The sequence below is a fragment of the Miscanthus floridulus genome, chromosome 12, assembly GCF_019320115.1.
Source record: "Miscanthus floridulus cultivar M001 chromosome 12, ASM1932011v1, whole genome shotgun sequence".
Lineage (NCBI taxonomy): Eukaryota > Viridiplantae > Streptophyta > Magnoliopsida > Poales > Poaceae > Miscanthus > Miscanthus floridulus.
In genome coordinates, this window is record NC_089591.1 from 47,644,813 (window position 1) to 47,667,288 (window position 22,476).

The 22,476-nt window shown below is 45.1% G+C and overlaps 1 protein-coding gene across 4 annotated transcripts; it reads right to left on the reverse strand.

The window, feature by feature from the left end:
* Positions 1-10,487: 10,487 nt before the first annotated feature.
* On the reverse strand, positions 10,488-19,201 carry LOC136495313 (chloride channel protein CLC-c-like). Of its 4 annotated transcripts, none has more exons than XM_066491274.1 (8): positions 18,801-19,201; positions 15,264-15,565; positions 14,178-14,378; positions 13,819-13,996; positions 12,934-13,196; positions 12,336-12,605; positions 11,109-12,240; positions 10,488-10,838 (listed from the first exon to the last, which is right to left on the reverse strand). In XM_066491274.1, the coding sequence occupies exons 2-8, from the start codon at positions 15,512-15,514 to the stop codon at positions 10,749-10,751; spliced, it is 2,385 nt and encodes a 794-aa protein (XP_066347371.1). In that variant the 5' UTR covers positions 15,515-15,565; positions 18,801-19,201; the 3' UTR covers positions 10,488-10,748. The 4 variants fall into 4 exon arrangements, with proteins under 4 accessions (XP_066347371.1, XP_066347368.1, XP_066347369.1 ...); XM_066491271.1 differs by having other exon boundaries at positions 15,264-15,577; XM_066491272.1 differs by having other exon boundaries at positions 15,264-15,582.
* Between the last annotated feature and the right edge of the window lie 3,275 nt (positions 19,202-22,476).

The window sequence follows — 22,476 nt, forward strand, 5'->3', positions numbered from 1 at the left end:
TATCGGGACAACAATCTCATCCTCGAATGAGTTTTCTTCTATGCAAATAAAAGACATGAATTAAAGTCTCTGATATATAGCTTGAAAATAAGCTGTGCAGCTCATGATTGTTTTCTAAAGGTCGTTGACGTGGTCGGAGAAAATGAGTATTTGTGCCCATCAGGGGCACTGTTGTGGAATTAAGTTGTGGAGGAAAAATTAAAATATAGGAGTACTCAGGTTTCCTAAATGCGCTAGGGCCGGCATTGACTGAACGAATTTCCATACAGTGCACGCAGTGCGCGTGAGCGATACAAAATTGATGGGTACGACCAGTTGGTGTGCCTTTACGATTTCGCAAAGGAAGAACAAATGACAGGAAAAAAAATTACTGGCGTGTTTGATGATATATAAGCAAAAATTCTCAATCCACAATAACAGGGGAAAAAAAGCACAAGATCAGGGTTTCTCAGCAAAACTCGACTTGAATCAAATAACACAAAAGTACATATATAAAACTGCAAGGTATCCAAACGATATTTATATTCTAGAGTAGAGGTTTAATTAATCCTTTGTTTCAAAGTTGGACACTTGGACGCATCTATCTTTTGTTTGCTTGAAAGGAGGCCTAGAAAGCAAGTCACTATGTCATGAGTTGATGACGTGTGCAAAAAGAGAGAGAAAAGGGTTGCTTTAGAGCTTTCTGTTGATATTGTTCTCCCAAAAGGGGTGCTTTAGAGCTTTCTGTTGATATTGTTGATGACGTGTGCAAAAAGATAGCGCATGCATGCATGTGGAGCCTGCACCAGCGCCTCATCATCATAACGAAGCGGGGGCACGGCACGTACAAAAGGCGAGAGACGAGACCGCAGCATCAAGGCCTCGGATCGCTTTGAGATCTCGCCGGCCATGCACGCATTTGACCTGAGCGGAAAGCTAGCTAGCTTCGCCACAGAAACAGATCTCCTCCAGCTGCCGATGCAGAGCGAATCTAGACGGCCATTATACGCCCCCACAGTGGCAGCATGCCCCGCTGTTGCTTGCACATCACACCATGTATCTGGCTGGCTTTCTCTCGCTGCTGACGAAGAACATGGGAGGCAGCCAGGCATGGCCTACTACCACCGGCTCGGCTGGCTCAATTAGTAGGAGGAGTACGAGCCGGTCGTCAAAGCGATAGATGGCACGCGTGCATGCTCGTGTAGGATTAGTAGTGGTGGTCGCCGTCCAGCGCGGGGGACAGATTACTCGCTCGCCCGTCGCCCCTCGGGGGAGGTGGTGGCCTCACGCCTCAGCGAGACGGCTGGAGGCCTCTGGACGCGGGTGACTTGGGAAGGAGAAGCAAACAGACCCCAGATCTGCGGGAGGGGACGGGGATCCATCGGGCGCGGCTGGCAGTACGTGTCAGGTTGTGATGGTGGGGGGCTTTAACACCGCAGATCTCGGCAAGATCCTCGATGGGACGGAGTGCCGAGTGGATGGATGGTCGTGGTCCCTGGTCCGAGCAGAGCAGGCCCTCTTCTCGCGGAACGTGGACACGTCGTCACGGGCCGGTCTCATGGTGTGGCGTCTCGCTCTCGCTTGACCACCCCCACCTCACCCATGACCCCACCGCCGCTGCCTAGGTTTCTTTTTCTCTCTCACGTCACGGTCTCAGTACCAGGTTGGCTGGAGCCACTCTCGCCTACTCCGAGAGATTTAGGCGTGTTTAGATCAGCTCCAAATTCCAAGTTTTTTCACTTTTTTCATCACATCAATTTTTAGCCACTTGTATGGAGCATTAAATGTAGGTAAAAAAAATAACTAATTGCACAGTTTAGTTGGAAATCACGAGATGAATCTTTTGAGCTTAGTTGGTCCACGATTGGACAATATTTACCAAATAAGACGAAAGCGCTACTATTTATCGGGTTGCAATTTTTTGCAATCTAAACGCGGCCTTAGCATCCTGGCCTTCTAGAAAATGAGGATACGGTCGAACAAGGAGCAGGCAAATTTCTACGTACCCCTACTCTCCTAGTCTAGTACTGCTCGTACAACGTTAAACGCGCCTAGGAGGAGTGGATAACAACTTAACTCCAAGTTTGATCTCGATACGTACGTCACCTGCGGTGCGTACCGACCGTCGTCTCCTCATGTCACGACCCGACGAACAAGTAGCACCGGCCGGATCCCCTGGCCCTGCCGTCCGATCCCTCCCAAGTCCCCCACGCCACGCGCGCATTGAAGCGCCGAAAACGGGGGTGAGGTGGGGGGGGCATTGACTCCCCGGGACCCTGTGGTACGTCCCGGCGTCGGGTCGGTGCGGTAAGGAGAAGGAAGACAAGAGACCCCCGCGACCAGCGTACGAGCGGGGTTCGGTGCCCGGGACGTACAGTACTGTACTATACCACGCGCGCAGGCGCAGGCGCAGGCGCAGCACGGAAGCGGAGGTTGGTTTTGGTTGGCGCGGCGTCCGGGTCGCCGGATCCCCGAGGAGGAGGATCTGGGGATCTGCGCCCAGGCCCAGGCCAAGGCCTAGGCACGCACGCCAGGTCCATCACCATCAGGCCCATGCCTACTGCTGTACTAGTACTTGTTCCCCTGTCCTGTCCTGCCCCGCCTGCTTGCTGCCCCGGTCTACACTAATCTAGCCTGGCCTCTGGCACCGGTGGCCAGGGACCTGCGGGCTCCACCAGATCTACTTGCCAGAGTGGCAGCGGTTCATCATCCTTTTGACGAGTACTGTATTTAGCGGGATCACGTAAGAAATGAAAATCTTTGAAAAATCGTAACTCTGGATACGACGTCGGACGAAGATAAAATTTATATAAAAATTGTAGCTCTCGATGAGATCTACAACTTTATAGTTTTAATTATTTTTCATTTGAGAATATTAAGTTGTTCAAAAAATAATATAAAATTTTAGGAGCAAAATAATCGCGTACCGGGGCTCGTCGTATTAGAAAAATAATATCATTTCTGTATGTTGTCAAATGAAGATACTTTCTACATGAAAGTTGTAGCTCTCAGTGAGATATACAACTTTGTAGTTTTGAGTTTTAACATTTGGAGTCGTTAATATGCTTAAAAAAATAATATAAAATTTTAGTAGCATAATAATCGCGTACTAGCACTTGTCGCATTAGAAAAATAATATCGTTTTTGTATCGTGTCAAATGAAGCTACTTTTTATATCAAAACTAGAGCTCCCAATGAAATATACAATCTTTATTTAAAAAGTAGTTTTATGTGATATCAAATAAAAAATATACGATTTTTCTAAAAAGATAAGTTTTGATACACCATTAATATGCTGCTAAAACTTTATATTAGTTATTAGAATATGTTAACGACCTCAAATATGAAAACTCAAAACTATAAACTTGTAAGATATAAAATGTATCTTCATTTGACACCATACCAAAAAGATATTATTTTTTAAATGCGGCAAGCGCTGGTACATGATTATTATGGTGTTTAAATTTTATATTATTTTTTTAGCATCCTAACATCCTCAAATAAAAAAAAACTCAAAACTAGAAAGTTGTAGATCTCGTTGAGATCTACAATTTTCATATAAAAATCATCTTCATCCGACGTCGTATTGAAGAGTTATAATTTTTCGAAAATTTAGTCTTGTCACTCTACTCCCGGTCGCGCGGCAAGATAATACTATCACGCCATCGGAAGTGGCGCGACAAGCTTTTCCACGTCGAAAACGCCATCTAATATGTCAGATGTTGCTGCGCCACATGCGTGGACGCGACAGCGTTGTTTGGTCGCGTCAGTTGGGTCTGATCTAAAAATAGTTTTTTTGAGTGGTTATTATTAAAATATTAATTAAAAATAAAAATTCTCCCTACTACTTGGTCGCACTGCTATTGACCATAGTCAATCGTAGCAAGTGGTAAAAATAAAGAAACAAGATACAGTCGCAGCCTCAGTCCCAGCTGAAACAGAGGTAGTACGAGTAGTAGTATTTACTACCTGCTCGAACGGATTGGCCCATTACTACTCCGTGCTCGAGAACTGGCGCTCGCCCTCGATCGCCAGGCATCTGATTGACGGGGAGCGGGACGAGATAAAGGGCCTGGCAGGGCTTTCTCAGCTCTTTTGAAGTAGCAGCTTATCTGGAGAAGCTAAAGCTGTTTTAGAAAATATTTGGCGAAACGGCTCCTTCGTACTAGACAACGTGAACTCACAGCAAGGAGTCGTGCGAAGCTCGTTTTGAGGCTTCTTCTGTGCAGGTAAAAAATAGCTCTGGTTCTTGACCGACTCTTCATATAGAATCCTTTTTAAAACAGACGTTTGACATAGCTCCGGTAGAAGACGAAGCTGAAGCCAAACCGTACCAAAGAGGCTCCAGTTGCCACGGCGCCCCGGAGCGTCCGACCGTGCGCTTGCCGCCCAAGGAAAAACTCATTTTTCGAAGAAACTAAAGGAGCTCGAGCTCGTTCGAGCGGCAAGCGTACATCCTGTCCTGTCATGGAGGGCCTCGTGACCGACCCAGCAGCATCCGGCATACTACGTACGTACGCGTGGTTGACAAGTGTGACGCACGCACGGAAGCGGAGGTTGGCACGTCGCCGTCGCCGTCGCCGTCGCCGGATCCCCCGTGGCCGGGCGGATCGCGTGCGGATACGATACTCGGTAGTACGTGCACGTGCTCCTAGTCGATACGGTCTTTTAAGGGTGCTAGAATCGGAACAAGATCCTCTGACTTCGCCCTCTCCGGCTGCCGAGTGCAGTCAGGCAATCTCCACCGTTGCCAGCAGATCAAAGGGTGACTTCGCATATTGGAGCGTACCAACTGGGATTATGGTCATGGGTCACGGGGCAACAACGGAACATGTATATTGTGGCCCATATGTTATCCGCTCGCCATCTTGTTTTTGCATAAAAATTCTAATTTACCTCCCTTAACTATTGCGGTCTGTAAATCTACAAAACTAGGTTTTTTAACATCTCTCAACTTTTGAAAAATGTTCACTTCTACAACCTAATGGTTTTGATGGTCGTTTTCCTGATGCGGCGCCACGCCTGAGGAGGTAAATTGGACTAAGTTGAAAGTTTAAGAGGTAAATCAGATAAGAAATATTTTAATAGAAAAATATCTAAAATTTTACAAAAATTCAAAAAAGTAAACAAACATATTTTTACATGATAATATATAATTAAAAATCTTAAAATCCGGTTTTAGAAAATTCATAGATATTTGTTTTAGCTCAAAAAAATTTTAAACTAGTTTTAATTTTTTTTTTCTAAAATTATGCTCTATGTTATGGTGCATGGCTTCAAATACCTCATGACACTTGATTCTATCTGTATAAATATCATGACTCGTGTGCTACCATCTAGATTTCATGCCACGTTACGCTCTATAATTCATTGCGCTAAAACTTAATTAAATTTAATAGTTTATAAAACTTAATTAAGTATATATTAAACAAGGGGTCGATGGATGTATGCATATGTGCGGCAAGGTGCATGCAGCCACGCATGCTAACATAGATACTTTGGAAAAAATACTTGGGTAGGGAACCAATGGCCACTATGGTCCTCACAATGCTTCACTGGCACATCTGTGTAGTTCAGATGATCAATATCGACTAACTATAATAGATACGTGAACTTCTACTAGAAAATAAGCAACAAAATAAGTTCATCAAAATTCAAACACTTTCCAGACAGGCAGCATAACATAGAGGATGATTTAAAAAAATCTTAAAAAAGTTTCATAATTTTTCAAGCTAAAATAATTGATTGGGTTATTTTTAAGATTAAACTAGGTTTGATGATTTTTAATTATATATTTTTCATGTAAAAATATATTTCGTTACTTTTTTATTTTTATAAATTTTATACTCTTATAAAAATATTTCTAGTCCGATTTATCTCCTTGAAATTTTCAACTTAGTCCAATTTACCCCATGTGACGTGACGTCATATTAGCAAAATCACCATCAAAATCACTTAGGGTGTAAAAGTGAACGGTTTTTAAAAGTTTAGAGATGTTAAAACACTAGTAGATCAGAGAAGAAAAAATCGGACGAGATGAGGCAGGTAAATTAGAATCCTTCGGCAAACAAGATGTCAAGCTAATGATTTATTCTGCGGCTGGGCCGTGACCCGTGACCCTGATGGCCTGATCCCAGTTGGTAGCCTTCGATCTGTTGGCAACGGTGGAGATTGCCTGACTGCACTCAGCAGTCGGAGAGGGCGAAGTCAGAGGATCTCGTTCCCTAGAATCTCTCTCTATCTGGCCGGAGCAGACCGCGAGGATAGACTGCATGATGCACCGCTGCATGCAGGAGTAGCAACCAGTAGTAGTACTAGCAAACGCGGCAGCTTTTCTTTTCTTGTCTGCGATGGCCTGGCGAGCTCGGACTTGCATCTGCCTGTTCCCCGAGATCATCTGCAGCCTTTGCTTCAAGTCCTGATCCATCGCCGCATCCAGTGACCAGGGGTGTGATCAATGAAGTGGAGGAGTAGCTGCACCTGCACGGCCCACGGGAGGAGCACAGCAGCCGGGCCATGCGGCAGGACCTTGTTCCCATATCCCGATTTGCCCTAAAAAGAGGTGGTTTTAGCAGTGATGATGCGCGGAGGATGCTAAAGAAAGGGTTGCCATTGCTGAGATCTGCCCCCCAAAAAAGGTTGTACCGGGCACGGTGAACACGATGTGATTTTTCGTTTGTTGTTCGGTTCATCTCGCACCTCCTAAATTTAGTAGCTTTAGTTTCTTTTAGTAACTTTTTTACTAAACACTTTGACTAAATATAACTAAATGGTATTTAGCCAACTAGTCACCCAAAGCTTAGGGGGTGTTTGGTTTGGGCTACTAGAGCTACTAAATGGTTTAGTCACTTTTAGTAACTCCAGAGTTACTAGAGAGGACTAAAGCCCTTTTAGTCACATTTAGTCATAGTGTTTGGTAAAAAAATTACTAAAGCAACTAAAAGCTACTAAATTTAGGAGCTACTAGGTGAACCAAACAGGCCCTTACTAAAAGAGACTAAAAGCCCACCTGGACAGGTGATGCCCCTCATAATTGCCCAGTCCCGAGCGCCAACCCTATCCCACGGTCGGGCTTTGCCCCTGCGCTCGCTGCTGCCCGCCCAGCCGCTCGCCGCACCCGCTCGAGATCGGGGCTCTAGGCACGCACGCACGACGGAGCCCTTAGCACCGCCACCGCCCCGTGGGCGGTGCTCACCATGCCGGCTGCACGCGCTGGTTATAGGACGGCGCCGGATCTCGCCGGAGCTTACCGGGCCAGCCGCGCACGCTAGGGACGAGGCTCACCGGATCTCACGCAACGAGCTCATCTTGACCGGATCTCACAGGAGCTCACTGGCAGGCAGTCACTTCTTCCTCCCCTTCTCCATCGGCCAGTTCTCCTTCCTCCCCTTCTCTGCGGGCCGATGGTCCTTCCTCCCCTTCCCTGCCAGCCAAATGCCAGGGGCAGGAGCTTAGGGACGTTTTGATCATCCTAAACATGCACATGTCAAGTTTAGTCGCAATTAGGGCCTGTTTGGTTCGTCTAGTAGCTACTAAATTTAGTAGCTTTTAGTCACTTTAGTAACTTTTTAACCAAACGTTATGACTAAAAGCTACTAAAAGGGCTTTAGTCATCTCTAGTAACTCTGTAGTTCCTAAAAGTGACTAGACCGTTTAGTAGCTACTAAAGTTTAGTAGCTTAAACCAAACACCCTCTTAGTCCACCAAACCAAACGCTGCGTGACTAAAATTTAGAAGGTAGTTTAGCTGACTAAATTTAGGAGCTGGGAACCGAACAAGCCCTAATAACCGCGTCTTGATCGAGATCGACCACTTAATCTCTGGATCGATCAGGTAGAATGGGGATAAAAAGCCACCTTGACTTTTTTTTTCCTGATGTCGTAGTATAACTAATGCGCCTTTGCAGCTTTTCCATTCATTCGTCATGATGGATCTTTTGCTGGATACGGTGGTTGAGGGCGTCAATGTAAGAGGAGTACGTGTATGTACGGTACTAGTGGGCGGTGCCGCGGTGCGGTGTCAATGAAGCTTATTGCTGCATCTAGCACTTAAGCGGCGGATCCAGAATTTCAAAGTTTTTTTTTTAAAAAAACACTTAATTGAAAGATATGGAAAGTTTATAGTAGCGTAAATAAAAAGTACAGATTGTTTAAACTATTGATGTTGCGCAGCATTTTTCTTTGTGGGACACGAATTGACTGTGACTTAGTTGGTTAGGTTACTTTTACGGTAAAACCTGATCACTCGGGTAAGACCTCTTTGGATGCAGGGGAAAAATTGTACTCATGTGAAATTCATGCACGATTTTTATAAAATTCATGTACGACTCCATCCATCCATCCGCATTCTACATTTTAGCCAACAATAGTATACAAGTATATTTGATATGTGGCCATATTAACTTAATTGATATGTGCCTAAATTGTGATTATTAGAATGGATTTCAATTTCAAGGATCCAAAGGAGCATGGCATATTCTGGAGAACACTTCCCGTAGTAAGTGGCTTGTTATGTAACAACATGATACCCATTTGTTTGTTTGGATATTTTTATCCTTTTGCTTTTAGGTGGCCCTTCTTTCACGTGGGGCTTGATTAGGCGGCCAATGCAGCTGTGACGCAATAACCCTATTCTTCTCTTATAGTTGATTAGACAATGATCTTTCCCATTTAAAAAAAAGATGACTAAGGTCCAATTTGGATCCCATGATAAACTTAGCTCCTGATACTCTAAACAGAAGGTCTAAAGTATTGTCTAGCTGACCCTAAACGACCACACAAGTGTGTTAAAGTGGTCTAAAGTTTCGTTTTCTCTAGTGAAAAGACAATTTTACCCTTGCCTTTTTATCTCATCCCTCGTTCCTCCACTAGGGCACATAAGTCTTTTTTATTGAATTAGATCAAAACTTTGTCCCCTTGTCTATAGTTTATTCGTTAAAGTTTAGTTCACTAAAGTTTAACCCTTAACTTTAGACCATGGAGTCACAAGGAGGTCAGCCCTAGTAAGACAAAGAAACTACAAGGATCTTTTGATTGCTTGCTTGCTTGCCCTTTCGTGGAAGGCAAGGAAAGCAGTGGTTGCCTCCTGGAATATATATGATCCACAAAATTCTTTGCTTTGGCCTCTACTCGAGTAGCTGTAGAACTCTGTTCATCTTATAACAGACGCACATATTGATCTTGAAGAGTTGAATTTTTAAAGCTTGACCAAATATAATGAAATTATACTAATATTTATGACACACAATAAGTATAGGGTTCAAAATTTCTATGTTTTCAGAGGCGAGTGAAATTATGGGTTGAGTTTAGAAATACCAGTATTTAGTTGTTGAATAGAATATGTGTCAACCAAAATGCATAAGTTAGCATCTAACTTAGTGGAAAGCTTCCACCTTCGCCTTCTAAGTTATGTCATTCTTTTTCTTTTCTTTTTTTGAAACTTGAACACCTTAAAATCGACTTACTTAATTTTGTTTGGCCACAACCGAAAACCCTAAAGTGGAATATATTTCATTATTGATATATTAGGAGATACAAATATTGACAACATTTTATAAATTTAATTAAATTTAGAAAACTTTGATTCTTTGAAAAATAAAATGTGCGCTTATTTTAGAAAGGAGGGAGTACTGCACATGTGGCTATGTGGCAAGGTAGTAGAATAGTAATACTAGTAGTAGTATATACTCACTGGACACTGTCAGGACGATGGCCAGTTCTGTTTGCACACATGGGCTGTTATTCTAAAAGTGAATCAGTCATCCCTCAGACCTGGTTCAGAGAACAGTGCCACAGACAGAACCAAAGCTCAAAATCCTCCAGCAAACAAAGAATCTAACTTGACAACTAAAACTACTACAGTGATGAAAGAGTTTGTTATTATAGCTGCCCTTGCAATTGGCATTGCAGTAATTCCGCGGAGAGGAGAAGGGAAAAAAAAAGGCAAGAGAAACACAAAAGAAAAGAGCATGGTCCATTGACAGTGATTTGTTCCTCAACAAAAAAAACCCGGCCTTTTTTGGCAGGTGAGACACCACATGCCGGAATATACAGAGGAAGAATCATGGTGTCTCCCCTGTCACTGTTCGCCCCCTTTCGATTTCGGTTCGTGTCTTAGGGCTGTTTGCTTGGGCTACTGCCATGCGGGCCAGGCGATGTTATGGTGGTTGGATTGGTAGATGCCATTTCCACCGGCGTCGCTGTAGAAGGATCCTGGCGAATTTTCCAGGGATCCTGTGAGATCATGGGCATGTGATTAGCTACAAATACGATGTCTCTCGTCAGCATGTGGACAGCCGATCCGCTTTGCCCCGGAAGCAACGGCATTTTCGTGACAGATAAGGTTCTTTTTCCGCAGCAAACATGACAGATAACCACATTAGGTTTGGAAATTGGACACCTCTCTTCTGCACGAAAGCATAATATTTTTAGTTGCAAATCAACATTGTCTTTTTTTGCAGGTTGCAAATCAACATAATGATATGCGCTACAAGAGAACAGAATGAAACGTTAGGATAAGTTCCTTCTCCTCCCTGTAGGAGGATGAGAAGCACAGAGTGTACTGCCAGATTATTGCATGGGAACCGGCTCTTTACAACAAATACAATATTATTCAGAGATTATAAGATTTTGGAATACTCCAGAAGACAATAAAATGGAAAGCAAAAGGCCAGATGTCTGATGGCAAATATTGGACAAAAGCAGCTTCGTTTTCGTACAGCTAGCTACAAGGCGACGGCAAACAAAATATGGTACTGATTGAGTGCACCGTTAGTGCGACTTGTGTATATTTGGGAACAGCCCAAGAATATGCTCCGGCATGAAATCGTGCCTCGTCAGGATTCCAACAATTGGAGGTCTCTGCAGTAGAACAATAAAGGATTTAGCTATCAGATCGAGTTTGTCACAAAGAAAAGAAAAGGTGAAGGTTATTGCCCTATTCGCTAGGCTGATAAGTCACGCCTGAAAGTACTGTTGGCTGATTTGTTGTGAGAGAAAAATTACTGTTCGTTGGCTGAAAAAGTACGGCTTATAAGCCAAGCGAACAGGCCAACATGAACTTCATAGTCAAAAGAATGGCCAGCACTGAAATACTCTCTCTAGAGCAAGATTCGGAGAATGAGAGCTCACCCCTGGGGTCTTCGGCACAACGAGCAGGTGCCTTAGTCCCAGTGCCCGGAAGAGGACGGCAGCCTTTGCAAGTGACATGGTCTCAACCACCGTGTACGGCGATGTATTTGTAATTGGATGGAGATCGACGTACATGTCCATTTCCTCATCAGTGAAATCCAGGTCCTCAAACTTCAGACCTTTTCCTGAACCAGGCTTGGCAAAATCGAAGGCACCAAATCTTTGCAGCACAAAGCTACCGCTGGTTTTCATCTTCTCTTTCATGAAGCCCTTGCCTTTCAGCAAGACCAGCAGATGGGATCTAAGCACAAGCCCAACAAGTTCTGGAGCCTCTGATAGAGGTGGCTCATCGACCACTGGAAATCCATTGTGGCCTGTGATCCTCAACGCCTGAACAATATTCCCCACTCTTTCGACGCCTGAAAAGGAGATCAGTGGCCCAGACACCACATCGCCAGCAACCAAGTGCCTCATGTATGGTTCGGCATGAGCTTCCAGGAATGGCAAACCTTTCATCACTACAATCTGATCATAAACCCCTTTGTTAAAGCTGTCGGCTATAGTCTTTGATATCAGAAGAACGAGCATGACTAACGGGAGCATAAGAAGGTCATTGGTGAGCTCCAGAAGTATCACACAGACTGAGACAGTCATCCTCATTGTTCCACCGAGGAAAGATGCTGCACCAAGAAGTGCGAATAGTCCAGGATCAAGGTCCGATATCGGGCCAAGAAGGGTCCCCACTATGCGCCCGTACGTAGCCCCAGCAAGTATAACAGGGATAAAGAGACCAGATGGAACAGCAATACCGTATGTCACAAGGCCAAGGCAGTAAATTGCAGTAAAGAATACGAAAAGAGTGGACATGTGGAACTCATTCTCCGTGCCACTGCTGAAAAGATTGCGGATGGCATCATCATTTGTACTGAAGAATAACGATGCAAGACCATTGTAATAGCCCGGCGGGCACTGAAAATTCTTAAAATTCCCAGAGCGGCCAATGGTAGGGCATTCCTCCACAGCATCAGCAGGGCACGGAGTGCATGGAGCAAGCCAAGGTAGCCCATAGGAGCATGCTGATGTGATGATTGATATTGTGACAGTAAGAAGAATCTTGTATGGAGCACCTTTCCTGCAGGCAGACAGACAAAGACAACAATGTAATATGAGATTGCACCTTGAAGGAAAATTTTATAGAGTAACTAAATACACATGATTGATACATACTCATTGATAAAACTATAGGCTCGAAGAATTCTATCCAAGAGAAAGTTGAACAGGCCCCCAAAGACCCCACCAATTATTCCAAGGACAATAATTGCAATGATATCCTGGGTACTGTAACTCGGGACGGTTGAGCTAAGATCAAACATAATCAACCCTCCTTGACCAAAGAGACCACATTTTCCACTACGACAGAGCTCGATCAGGCCCCTCAACACAACAGCAACAACAGCAGTTGTAAAGAATGTTCTCCACAGGAGAGCACTTCGCCACCTGAAACATGAAAGACCCATTCAGTCAAATGGAAAGAAAATGCAGCAAAATAAAAATGTCAGTGTTGCCCATCTGATGCAGTTGCAAATAGATAAATTCTCCTATCAACATACTGAAGCAATCAGACTATTATTCTTATTCAAAAGATCTATCACTCGAATTGATATTTTGGAATTCAGATACCTATGGGATATGGCTACTACATTTGTGATGGTCTGAATTTTGATGTTGTTGGTAACAAGGTTATTACAAATCCAAAGGCACATGCCAAGATGGCAGCACCTGTTAAATATGAATTAGCAGTTGTGACAAGGGAAATAGTTCCTACCATGATGCTGCTTCCTCAAGAGCAAAGAGCACACCACCCACAGGCGCACGGAATGCTGCTGCAACTCCAGCAGCAGAGCCACAAGTAATCAAATCCCGCCGATCTCTATCATTCTTAAAGTATCTGAGCCAGTTACATGTCAAATGGTACTTGCGTGACCCCCCTTGACCAAGTAAGTTGGCAATGCATGCTCCTGTATGTACCATGGGACCTTCCTTTCCAAGTACAAATCCAGCTGAAACTCCAAGTATTGAACCAAATATCTGCAGAATAATAGAAGCAAGTTTTAAGAAATAGATTGCTGAACTCGAACGGGCAATTAGAAAAACCAGGAGTCCTGATAGCATTATATGTCATCCACAAAACAAGCTGCTGTGATTCTGAATAAGTTACCAGACATAAACACATAAGTTGTTCTAATTTAAAATTTATGCCTAAGCATGTAAGCATCATAAATGGATAAACTAGGCAAAGTAACAGTCTAACAAATTCCCTTTGGTAGCACATATTCCGAATAAACACTAACAATGACACGTTTGTGAATTTGCAGCAGGTCATTAAAAAAAAGAGAGAATGAAATCAAACATAATGAGCAAGGCAGTACAACTGTCCCTAGACAACAATTTGGCTGTCAATGCATCATCACAATTTCCTAGTAAGCTGGAAAAAGTTTAGGGGTTTCTACAACAATTATCAATGACATGTCAGAACATGGCATGCAAATGCTGGAAAAGATCTTAGTAATTCAATCAGGTACGGTAGCACAAAAAGTTACTACTGCGAACAAAAACTGAAAGAGTAAGAAATCAAACATGGTTTCCCTGTAAAAAAGAAATACTAAGATGTTCAATGCGGCTGTGTATTTTATTCTGAATTTGACTTTACCTTCACAAACAGTGTACTTGGAGCTAATATAGCATAAGCATCAACTCCATTAAGGTATGCTTTAACTTCAGGGATACCAGACCCAGCAGCAGCAGGTGCTATGTAAGCGCAGATCGCTGCAGCAGTAGCTGCCAAGACTAGATTGCAACCTCCATATGCCAGAAATGCTGTGAAGTACCTGCACTGGAAGCAACAAACCATTGGCACTTCACATTATTCAATTGATGTAAGTAAGTAAAACCTTATGCAAGTTATTCACCGTGTTGTATTACTTAATCAATGACAAGTTATATTGAACAGCTGGAGAATCAAACTAAATGATCTGGTAAAATAGCATAAGCATCTGAGTGAAGCTTTACCTATGCTTGAGCATTAGATCACTTGTAAGCAACAGTTTGAACCCAGCAATGTTTTCAACTGCAAGGTTATTGAAGAAGCCAACAAGTCCAGTACACAAGCCAATAAGAAGAACCAAGGACCATTTGAGAACAATATACTGGAATATCTGCTTCTTCTTTCTTGATCGCCAATCCTGCTTGAAAAGGTCATTTTCCACAATTCTGAAACATGCAATAAAAATTTTGATGGTAAGTCGGGAAGTAACATAGCAAGCCTGCTAAACTGTGCATATTTTCTATTTCTAAGGAGTATACAGTCAGCAAATTACATCTGCCAGATATTATTATCATTGAGTTTACACGAATTTTGCAGTCAGCTTCTTCGCAGTTTGTTGGTTGGTATCCTATTTTTGGCACGCTACAACCCCATTTAAGAACATTTAACTGCATCAGTATTTATTTATTCATACTACAAGATAGAAGCACATGTGTGTGGTTCCATTTGTCGAAACTCAAACGGAATCAGATCAGTGCATGGTTCAGATCCCAAATAATTATGGTTTCTTTCTTATTCTAGATTTGATACTTTATAAAAAATGTTCGATTTAAACTATGTACATAATGTCAACAACGGAAGATCCTGGCATCCGACCATTAACAAATTCCATGGAATCTACTAACTAGCCTCCTTCAACCACTATTCAGTAAGTACACGAACGATCAGAACATGACATTGTCGATGCAGTATTGCTGTATAGTGTATGAATTATTTACAAAATTCAATGGCAGAAAGGCGCAAGAATGATAACGCCTTATTGAACAATAATCAATCAGGATAGCTTTTTCGTCTTCCAAACGCATCACAAGATCCTAGCTTTATGGTAAGGCATGCCAAACAATAAACTAATAATAAGTTATATGATCTTGCTCTTGCCGTCCTTTTGGGGGTAAAACCAACGATCCTTCGTCTCAATCACCACGAGAAAACAGTACAGATCAAACATTTTCGCCGAATCAGCACAGAAAGCATTCGGGAAGTTGACAATATCAACCAGCGGAGCCACGGAGGGGGAGACAGAGAGGAGGCGGTTTGTGTGGAGGGCGTACTCGTAGTCGAGGCTCTCGATGGGGCAGACGTTGGCGCCGACGATGGCAATCTGGGAGGTGGTGTTCATGGTGCGCTTCCGCAGCAGCGGCTCCCGGGGCCCGTCGTCGTCGTACCGCAGCAGGGCCTCCGACGATCGGTCCTGCCCCGCCCCCGCGCCGCGCCACGGGCCGTCCGTGCTCTCGATGTCGTAGCTGAAGCTGCCATGCCTCTCTGCCCCCGGCTGCGCCGGCGGCGAGTGGTGGGCGTCCATTATTGCCGTCCGCTCGGGCGGTGGCGTCGCCCACGCTGCCGCGGCCTCCTCCTGCGCTTCTGCCTGCACTTTATGAGACAATAATGGAAAGGAAGTACAGTACTAAGGTCCGGTTTAGATCCCACCCAAAATCCAAAATTTTTTAAGATTCTTCGTCACGTCAAATTTTGCGGCACATGCATGAAATATTAAATGTAGATAAAAAGACTAACTAATTGCACAGTTTGTCCGTAATTGGCGAGACGAATCTTTTAAGCCTAAATAGTCTATAATTAGACATTTTTTATCAAATACAAACGAAAATGCTACAATAGCTAAAAGCTAAAAAATTTCGCATCTAAACGGGGCCTAAGTTGGACAGAAAAGGGAAATGAATTCTTATGTATTGCGTGAGCACAGATTGACGTAGTAGTGAATTAGGGCAGTCTTAATTGAAGAAATTAATGGTTTCTATAACATAGGATACCGTACAAAAAAAAGTACTGCTTTTTAACCTATGGTTTCTATGAGTAATAATTATTTTCTCTTTCTCTCTCCCAACTTTATCTTCTTCCTCCGATGGGAGTGCGGCACAAAGCCCGCTAGAAACTGGTGGTTTCTCCCCAATGACGATTTCATGGTTTCTTGGTGCATTGGGTCAAGAGAAGACCTGATTTCTTCATGAGGAAACCATTTCTATGATTTTTGCTCTCTTTCGTTGCCATGTTAACGTTTTGCCTACGTGACAAGTCATTTAATGAGGATATAAACCATCATCAATACACCATTGGGACTGTCCTTACTACTGAAAATTCAGGAGAAAAAAGGCTCCTCCCTGTTTATGTCGAGTTGGATCTATCAAATTGAATCGTAATACAGAGTATTTTTCTTCTGAAAATTTGCCCTTTCTGAACTGGTAAGTATTTCTAGCACTAGTAATTTAACTCATAATGCAACTATCAACTGACCTAGTAGGAATTAAGAAACTAGATGGATCGGCGTGAAAATCTTGTGGCGTACCGCCATTCCTTCATACTACACGCCAGAAGAACGGGGAAACTGGGAGAGTCGGTCTGGGAGGTCGATTCAGCGACGCGACAATCAGAGCGCACTCACTATGCGGGGTCGGCTCCGGGTTCCGCCGGCCTACAGCGTGCCGCCACTTGTCACGGCAGGCGACCGAGACTGGCACGGAATTTTGCTTCCTGTGGTCGCAAAGCGGCGGGACACTCTCAAGTCTCTGGGCTAGGAGAAGACAGAAGAGGCCGTGAGCTTTCGCGTGCCCCACATGGCGATACCCCCGGTTTACCAACTTTGTTTCGTTGTCACTTTCATCTCGTTCGATTTCGATCACATTTTTTTTATCCATCAACAGGTTGTCTCTAGAAGTCTCAGCTCCAGCCTCCAGCTTTACTTCCACGTGAGAAACCAGAACCGTCGCGCAGACGGAACTGGTGCTTGGTTAGCGCTGCGTCTATCATTGTGGGACAACCTATAGCCATGACGGATCGGATGGGATCTTTACTTTAGAGCTTTCATTTTTCATGTGGGCTGTGTGGCCGGGCAATTGACCAATCAAACTGCGTTCACGCTGCCTTGTCGTGATAGGCAATGGCAGCGGCCATTGTTCAGTGTGGATGCATTTCCCTTCCAAATGGATGATTAAGAAGAGCAGAGACGTGACCACGTGTTGTATATAATGCACACGTCTTTATCAAGCCCTAACAATTCTACGGTTCAGTATAACGTAGGCATAGACCGCACAGGAAGGAACCTATCGATATTCCACCAATCCATCCGTAAGCAAGAACAGGATCAGTTCCGTTCCGGATCCTGACACAAATCATTGCAGCTTCCCGTCGCATCGCCTGCAGTGTGTCATCTCATCCACCAGATAAAAAAAAGTCGAAACGCAACTCTACAACCACCCTGACACCCTCCGGCCTATCCAATGATCCTGACCACGTGTAAAGGCAAGGGATTCCCGCTCCCGCGGGAAGTCCGAGTCCACATGGTGCGGCAGCAGCATCGCTCGCCAGTGGCCACTTTGCCAGTGCCATTTCCCTCACGGCTCATCGGTTGTTACGTACTCCCTCTGTCCAATATTAATAGTCGTTTCCGATTTTCGTGCTATAAATTTGACTCAATTTGTAAAAAATACGTACAATATTTATATCTTTAAATAAATTTATTAAAAATCTAGATTCAAAGATCTTTTCAATGATACTAATTATGTATCATAAATATTAATATTTTTTAATATATATTTTATTAAAATTGTTTCTTGAAAAACGAAAGCGCCAGATATTTTTGGAACGGATGCAGTACTTGTTAGTCTGATCCCACTTGGCTTTCCGGTAAATAAATTAGTAGTCTGGTCTCTCAGAAAGGGGCTAATAACTAAACTATACTAATCGGTCATCAATCAATCAGCTAATCAGAAAGGGGGCTAAAACTATACTAATCGGTAATCAATCAGGTAATCTTCTCCTCCTTCCCACAAGTGGACTAGAGGACAAGAGAATAGAGCTGCCGCAGGAAAAGGAGCACCTCCGATCCTTGTTTATGCTAAATGCGCTCGATGACGACGGCAGCTTGCTTCTTCCATCTCCATCGATCTCTCTACGAGCTTCGGGTGATCCAACGAAGTCTGCAGGCCTGCAGCAAAGGCGCACGAGCTCCCCATTGTTTTGTTTAATAGTTTTTTTTATAAGACTCTAAGGCCTCTGCTCCTCACGTTTCGCTATCAGATCACATGACCACCATGAGGTGAAGGGAAATTAGCACAACCAATAACCCAGTTGTTATCGCATTTTAACGTTCCATGGCTAACTTCCTTGATGACGATGGTGCTCTACAGTGCCAACTGGGCGGGCCAGTGCATGACTGCCAGTACGCTGTAGGCACGTCTGATCCAACTTGCCGGCCTAGTTGCGTGCTGGCACCTGGCAATCTAATCGCGGAAAATGGAACGGGACGGGTGGTACTTGACGCTCTCACCTCTCAGAAGTCAGAACCCAACTAGTTCCTCACTTCAAATTCATTTCAGGGGGGAAGGAATTCACTGGCTGGTTTTCCAACTGCGTCAATCCATTCCATGGATTATTCCGTCGCCCTGGCTAAAGATGAACTGCTCTCACTATATCATCGTGTAAATTTTTGAAAAAGAACAATGGTTCGCGTAGCGATCCGCTACACAAACAGAGCACAGCCCTGCGCAGACAAAATGCAAGCCGATCCGACACGAGTGACTGCGCAGAGGCTCTGGGGCCGCAAATTAGAGGACGAGTACAGGTCGAGCGCGTACCTAGCAATCCCGGCTGGACGGACGAACTGGTCCGGTCGCCACGACCATGGATCAGCTGCCCGGCGGTCGGTCCTCTCCGCGACCGAGATCCTCTACCTGATCGGGCGGGGAACTCCACGCGCTCGCTCGGCCGGCAGTTGGCCGAGTCTCCGTCGAGCCCGTTCGCCGCCTAGTGCTCAGCGCCGCCTGGGGCTGGAGGTCGACGAAGGCCGAGAGACCCGCACGGCAGGCACCAAGTGGGTGGGTGTGCGTGGCCTAGCCGCGGCGCCCGGTGCCGGTGGACAACTGGAGAAGCTTCCAATCCAATCCAAATACAAGGAGGGTGGGGGAAAAAAAGGAAGCCGAGGGGGGAGAAGAGAGGAGGATGATGGGCGCGGTGCGAGAGATGACCAGATGGGATGGAGGGCGCAGGCGCACGCCGCGCTCGCTCGCTCGCCATGACAGCAACAGCGGACCTGATTTCTGCTCTCTTTTTTTTTTCCCCCAGTTCTTATCCCATAGGAGTAGAAGGAAAAGGGGCTCTTGTCACTGTTCATCTTTTGAACATATTTTTCCTGGTTTGCAAATATGTCCGTGCGCGCGGTCACATAGACAATTTGTAGTATAGATACTGTATACTCTCGCCGTTCCAAATCACAAGTCGCTTTGACTTTTTTTTTAGTATATTCATTTTGCTATACATCTATATAATAATATCTCTAGATATACGACGAAATAGATAAAAAAAAAGTCAAAGTGACTTAATTATAATTTGGAACGAAGAGAGTATATAACGAATGTGTCATCTATTCCGGTAAGCCTTGGAAAGTTGTAATTAGACTCTGTAATATGGCTAAGGACTTGTTTGGCCGGGCTCCCGGTAGCTCCGGCTCCAGCTGACACCCTACGACGAACACTGTAGTACCACTGTAGCAGCAGAGCTGTTTTTCACTCCCCACCTTTTCCCTCTCACTGTAGCGTGGTTACTGTTCATGGAGCCAGTGAAGCTCCAATCCCTGCTCCTCCGGCTTCAGTTCTGACACGCTACAGTGCATGAACAGTGTAGGAGCCGAAGCCTCTGGGAGCCCGGCCAAACAAGTTCTAAATGTGCGATTGTCTAACTCATATGAGCACAGACCGTGATCATGAACGGGACATAGAGGTACAATAGGATATTATGTAAAGTAAAATATGACGGACAAAAGAATCACTTTACTCTTTAATATTATGTGATATAGAGAGAAATCTAGATATATTATTTTTCCGCTATGTTTAAACTACTAGCTGGATAAATTTTGCTAGGACAAAACTAAAGTGACTTGTAATTTAAAACGAAATGGATAGTGTTTGGAAAGCAAGTGGTTTTTGGATTTTGTTTTTTTTGTTTTGTTTTGTTTTGAAACAGTAGTTGGAGTTGGAGTTGGGTCGGGGACACTGAGACGTGGGGACAAGGAAACAAATGGTGTGTCGAAAGTTTTCCTTCTAGTTTTTGCGTGAGGGATAGTAGAGATATTCGGATTTGGTATATGAGGCTATTTAACCTTAGGGTGAAGAGTGGGACACTATTTTTGTACCAGAGGCGTATTATGATGGTATGATCAAGATGCATGAAATTGCAATTTTATCCTTATTTATGTTTCCTTTATTTGGTTTTTGACATCTGTAATAAGCGTACAATGGTTATTTGATATCGATTTCCCTATCATACACCCATCACATACCAAACAAAAGGATTGGGACAAGAACTATTCTATCCTATACCCGCATCTTCTTATCCCTTTCAACTCCATAACCCTACTGTCGATGTTTCGAGTTACCAACTAGTAAATTTCTAGTATTGCGCGTCTAACTCGGATGGTGTGCTTAGAGGACACGAGGTTTATACTAGTTCTGGCAGAAATTCCCTACGTCCAGTTCGTCGCTGCTGCTCGTGTTACTAGTACTGAAAGTTTGTAGTAGGGGTTACAAACGAGCGAGAGAGGGACATGTCCCAAGTCTCTGGTGAAAGGAGTGAGTGGGTGCTTCCCCTTTATAGACGAAGGGGAAGAGCAGGTTACACAGAGAGAAAGAGAGAGAAGAGCCAAGGAGAGGAAGGCTACTAGGACCGCCGGGCCTTTCTTCTCCTTTATGCGGGTCCCACCGACACTGCAGATGGTGACAGGGACGGCTCCACACTTGGCGCCTGTTCATAGCTGATGCCACGCCCCGGCGTTGTGAGTGGGTCGTGACGTCCCATTCCATCTCGGCGGGCGACGCGGAGAACCAACGTGCTGGTCAGCGGCCGTACAGGGAGTAGGCAGCATAGTGACCATGCGTCTGTCACTATTGGTGATGTGATTCCTTAGAGTGACATGCCGCGGGCATGGGTCATGTTGAGATGTGCCCGCTCCCTGCATGATGCCAGAGTTTGACCTTGGGTTGTACTTTCTGTCCCATAGTGGTTGGCGGCGGTACGGGCTTCCGTCAAGAGCCGTGCCTAAGGGGTCGGGTGAGACAGAGCCCCCGACCCAGAGGCCAGGCGAGGCGGAACCCCCGACCCAGAGGTCGGGCGAGGCGGGGCCCCTGACCCAGAGGTCGGGCGAGGCGGAGCCCGCCGCTAGAGGTTGGGCGAGGCGAAGCCTGCGTACCTAGGGGTCGGTTAGAGCTGTAGTCGCGCTCTTGACTGCTTGGATGAATCAATGTTGATGACCATTAGCTCCTCCTCTTCGGGTACCCTAGTATTGGTCCCCGACCGTAGCCCTCAAGCCCATGGAGGAGTAGAATACTCCTTCGGAGGCTTTTCTGAACGGGAGGACTCTGAGGGCCTTAGCCTTCTTTTGTTGCCCACGACGTGTCCTGAGGACGATGATTCCCTTTCGTCGTGATCAGACCCCTCGGGGGTATAGCCGTGAGATTTGGTGCGTTCGATCTCCTTGCGAGTCCAACTTTCCTCGAGCCTCCGCCCGTAGTAGGGATCCGGTCGAGGGTCGACTCATCTTTGTGATTGTCTTCCCTCAAGCGTTTTTTCGATAAAAACGGAGGGGCTGAGTCGTGCCATGATTTTTCTCTATGGACGAATCATGGTGCTCGATGAGCTGTTAATGGGCTAGTCCAAGTATGGGCCTGGCATCTCGTTCGTGGGGGTCCAGTTTAGGTCAGCTGGTGACCGACTCTAGATTCTCAGCGGTCAATCCATATAGTTCTCGGGTCCGTTAGATCGGCCCGAGGGCTCTCTACCTTTCTTCGTGGAAAAACCATGGATCGTATCCGGCCGAGACTCGAGCATGGGCTGGGATACCCACGGCGCTCGTGCGCCTGAGTACTAGCTGCTAGCGGGCCTATCCCTTTCCACCCCTCACTCTAAAGGTGCCCAGAGCGGTTGTCAAACCCATCGGTGGGCCAATCTTCGAACTCCTAGGCCTGGATAGGCCGTAGGAGCATTTTTAGCTCCGTATCCCTCTAACTTGTCAGGGGTCGTGGCCCATTCGGGGAGGCAAAATGTTCGGCATGTTTTCCAAGGGGACGACCATAGGTTGGGTGCGCACGCCCCACGATGAGATGTGATGATAGGTCGTGGTAGGCGTGTAGATCTAGGCGGGTAGTTGGTTTTCTCATACCTGTTGCCCCATGTGAGGAGGGTGGCGCCATTGATGATGTGCGTGCTCCTGCTATATGCGATGGCACTAGAGGCATCGTTCGATAGAACGGCGCTCGCCGA